Source organism: Spinacia oleracea, chromosome 1 (genome assembly GCF_020520425.1).
Source record: "Spinacia oleracea cultivar Varoflay chromosome 1, BTI_SOV_V1, whole genome shotgun sequence".
NCBI lineage: Eukaryota > Viridiplantae > Streptophyta > Magnoliopsida > Caryophyllales > Amaranthaceae > Spinacia > Spinacia oleracea.
Window position 1 is genome coordinate 131,009,568 of NC_079487.1, and position 4,582 is coordinate 131,014,149.

General features: G+C 34.9%; 1 protein-coding gene across 1 annotated transcript; it reads left to right on the top strand.

The window, feature by feature from the left end:
• Positions 1–1,224: 1,224 nt before the first annotated feature.
• Positions 1,225–3,885, top strand: LOC110804006 (uncharacterized). The gene is made up of 2 exons (XM_056834918.1): positions 1,225–1,647; positions 1,920–3,885. The coding sequence occupies exons 1-2, from the start codon at positions 1,278–1,280 to the stop codon at positions 1,976–1,978; spliced, it is 429 nt and encodes a 142-aa protein (XP_056690896.1). The 5' UTR covers positions 1,225–1,277; the 3' UTR covers positions 1,979–3,885.
• Positions 3,886–4,582: the final 697 nt, after the last annotated feature.

Below are 4,582 nucleotides of genomic sequence, written 5' to 3' on the forward strand. Positions count from 1 at the left end.
GAGCGGGCAAGGGGACGAGAGAGCAAAGAGAGAGAGAGGGTCGTGAGAGTGCAAGAGAGGAGAGAGAAAATTAATGATGGGAAGTGCGAATCAATTAATGAAGTGGGTTATACTTATAGGCTTCCCCAATCCGTAATGGGCTAGGCTTAGAAATCAAATATTGGGCTTTGCAATTTAGGTAATTGGGTCTGAATTGGAATTTGAGCTTAGAAGTCTCAGTTGGGCTCAACTAGTGGAACGAGTTGGGCTTAGAATTAATTCAAACCATTTAAAAATCGAACCCAATAAACCCGATTCAAATAATAAATTTGTTTCATAATTAATATAAATAATAATTATTTTAAGTAAATAAAAATACATTTAAATAATATTTAAATACAATTTAAATTCTAAAAATCATAAAAATACTTTATAAATACAACAAAAAATATTTATAAATTCAGAATAATACGAGGTATTACAGTAATACAGTAGAGAACGCGAATGGGATGAACTTGTATCCGTTGTCCTCACATTTTCTTGTTTTTCTTCTCCACAACATTGTGCAGGGCCACCCCAAGAGCCCAAGAACTCATACCCAAACCTGCAAAGGGAGAGATGCTAGTCACATCCAAACATGCATCTTTACTCTGGAACCAATTAAATAGTAAAAGATCAGCATGTCTAAGATCCTTCCCAGTCTCTGAGAGGAAACCCATTGGAGCCTCCTTGCGCACCACAATCCCAACTTTGGAACAAATATCAACAAGAACATCACGCACTAAGTTATGCATGAACTTCACGCCCACTTCACTAGAACAGTGGACAACATGATCTCCCCATTGGTCCATCCTAGGAGCATTGCAACTCGGGCAGAGACTACCTTCAGAGAACAAAGGTATCGTGAGCCTATAACACAACACATATAAGTTCTGATAAGTTCATATTCAGATAAGTTCGGAATTTTTTAATAAATCAAGTCAAATAAGTTGAATAAAACTCACCCTTAATTAGTTCTATTATGAGGCTTAAGAAGTAACGAAAATATCATGTACTACATAAACAGTAAACCTGTGTTACTGTGTACACAAGTATAACCAGGGTTACCCGAGTCATATATACTTCGTACGGACTTAAGAACAAGTTGACAACTTACAATTTAGACGAAGGGGGTAGGGCCCACTCATGCAAAGATGCCCACCCTAACTTCAATTCATTTCGTTATAAAACCCCAACCTCCCCACTAAAAAAAAAAATAGTTGCTCTCCTTTTATGCTCCACTAAACTCTCCTTACAATATGGCTTCGTTTTACTCCGATGCCCTCCTACATAAACAACCCCTTGCCACCCACTCTACCACCGTCACTTGGCCAAAACGCCCGAAGATCCGACTACACAGGCGTGGCCGGAGACTCCCAACAGTCCACCTTGGCACGAGTAGTAAACCCCGTAGAGGCTTCTTCCTAGCTCGATTTTTACGACGAATACGTGTTAGATGGCTAAGGCTACAACATTCTTGTACGTTAAAGAAGCTTAAGAAATATTATAGGTCATTAATCAAAGATTTAATTGAAGCAAATGCGGCGGCGGATTATCAACAAAGAGTTTTTATGGATACTTCTTTTGCTGTTCCTGTTGTTGGAGCTTCTTTTTCTACCTACCATGGTGGTATGGGCAACCCCAGATCTATCTTGATATGATCCAACATTTCCAAACTCATTTTAATATTGATTTTGGAACCATCAAGGTTCTTTTAGTATATTTTATACGTCATTTTATCATTTCTCACACATATTTTTAAGTTTTTACTTGTCCGTACGTATTGATATTGTAAAGTGATGGTATTTTATATTTTGTGCAATGGTATCATAAACTAATCCGTATCTCATAAAATAATATTTAGAGGTATGTATTAACATTGTTGAATGATTTATATTCAGGTTCTGTTAAATACGGGTCTGGGCCGCATCCGTCATCAAGAAATAGAGAGCACACTTAAAAAGTTCAAATGAGGTTCCACCTTAAAACCATATGGCAATAAGGGGAGTAGTCTCTTGATCTTATTAAGTGTTTAACTTTCTTCTCTTTTATCAATGTGGCACTCTCACACGTGATATTTCATGAATCAGATCTTAACAGGTTCAAAATAACTTAGCTAAAATGTAGACTTCTAAGTAGATGGTGAGGCTCGAAAGAGTTACAACGTGAGCTTTCTCACCATCATCACTAAAATTATGAGTAAATTTATATTGACAACCTGTAAATTTGTAAGGGATCGGACGGATAAAGTATTAAGTATTAAAAAAAGTCAACTGCCTAGGTCATTGGGCTTTTAAGTTAGCTTTCTTAATTACTTAATTAGTGGTAGCATATACATGCAATTTTGTGTTGCGTACTATATTAGTTGTTACTACTATAAAATATTTGTTAATGTTAGCTGATGAGTCAATATCATGTGCTTGGTTTTCGATAAATCGAAGCAACATATGACTAGCAACATTATTTTACTCCCAATATAATTTGCTTGTTTTAGGATCTCATCTAGCCTACTCTTTAATACGTTTTTCTCTTGATTGTATATCTAAGGTCCGGTGCACCTGAGTGTATTTTAGCAAATGATAAATTTAAGGAATAATTTCACTTCTTTTAGCAAATTAACTTTGAGAAATATTGATTTTCTTAGAAGAAGTGGAATTCTTCCTTGGATTTATTACCTCCTTCCCTTAAATAATGTTGTTGCCTTTGTACGTATTGGAGGAGGTCATTTATGCATGTAATCAACATTTTATGTTTTTACCCAGCGTAATTTTCGCTAATTCAACTACGCTAAACTAAGAATATTTCCTCTTCTTTTACCTCAAAATACAAATAAAACTAGGCTAATTTCCCTTAGGCTTCGTTTGGTAAGGTGTAAAACGTTTTCAGTGTAAAATGATTTTCCATGGAAAACATTTTTCAAGGGAAAACACAATTCCAAACTAGTTTTCCTTTGTTTGGTAACTCAAAGGAAAATGGGAGAAGATGGTGAAGATTGAGGGAGAAGAAAGGGGAGGGAGGTAGGGAGGAAAGAAAGAAAAGTGGCTTCCCTCCCTTTCAAATGGAAAAGGGTTTTCCACCTTTGAGAGAGTCATGAAAAATTGTTTTACACCCCTTACCCAACCAAACAACGTAAAATGATTGAAAAGGGGAGATTCGTTTTCCATGAAAACGTTTTACGCCCTACCAAACGAAGCCTTAATCCAATTTACTAGTATTATATTGACATATAATTACTATATTTAGTAGGTACGGTAGTAGTAGGTAGTATGATAACTTGATAAGCTTTTCTGTTTTTCATTGTAAGCATTATTCTGCGGAAGCATCTGGCCATCGTAGGCCGTGAACGGGCGCCCTTTGCGTTTCCCTCAATTAGTCAAGTGTGTCTAACTTTATGCTATTTCTAGCTTAGTATTACTACCAATTAAGCTTCGCAATTAGTTTGAATCACTACTTGCTTCTAATATGTATGTACTCCGTACTTGATAAGGAGCGAGAATTAACTAATATGGAGTATAGAATGAGATATAATGTCATGTCCTAAAATTACGAAATGGCTCCATAAAACGAAGAATACGTACTAATTTATTATGTAGCACGTCATTTTATTAACCTTGTTTTTTTGGGTGTAGAGAGAGCACAAAGGACAAGGCGACAAATGATGTAGATGAGATTCGTCTCAGTTCTTCAGTACCAGTAAGGGATGGACACGAGCCGAACCGAACCAGATTCTAATATGGCTCGGCTTGGTTTGGTTAATTTTTTCCGAGTTCAAACTAGAGCTCAAACTTACCTTGAGCTTAAAAATCCTTGTAGAGCGAGGCTTGACAAGAATTATTCGAGTTCGAACCGAGTTTCGAGTTTGTTGGAGCCTTGATTCGATAAAATGATATACCATATTCTACCAACATGTACAATAAAAGAAATGGGAAGATTATTTTGGGACACTAAAAAAGAAACGGGAATAACATTTAGATTCGGAGGGAGTACTCCATAATACTTATAAATCATGTAGGCAATAATAAACTCGATATACTACTCGATGTGTCTCATTTCCATCTCAAGTCCTCCGTTACCTAATTTTTTGTCACTTTACATCTTTTGACTCCAGCAATTATGAAGAATATTTTGATAAGAAGTCGTAAAACCAAAATGAGATTCAATTAATTAATTAATTAACCACGAGTCCAAAAATACAAAATTAAATCCACCATATGTACTACTCCGCAACATTATTAAAAAACGTTTCTAATAACGTACTTCATTCGTTTGATATTGATATTTCAATTTTTACTTTTCACATTCATCAATTCATATTTTATAGTTTACAGTATCAATTTTTTTCTTCTAATTATACATTTGTAAATGTTGAAAAAATTGATATTAAATTGTTACGATACTAATTGATATGAAATTATGAATCAAACAAGACCCGCCATTAACATGTATTTTTATTTGTTAGAACTTTAAAATTTTCTTTTTATTGTGAATAATGTTAAATTTTAAATTGAAACATCATTAAAGAACATATGGAGTACGATGCACAGATTATTACAAAAAGTTCTTA

Excerpts from the sequence above, each read along its gene's own strand:
- LOC110804006 (XM_056834918.1), top strand. The coding sequence starts at position 1,278 with ATGGCTTCGTTTTACTCCGATGCCCTCCTACATAAACAACCCCTTGCC. Across the intron at positions 1,648-1,919 it reads TTTTTCTACCTACCATGGTG|GTTCTGTTAAATACGGGTCT; the intron begins GTATGGGCAACC and ends ATTTATATTCAG.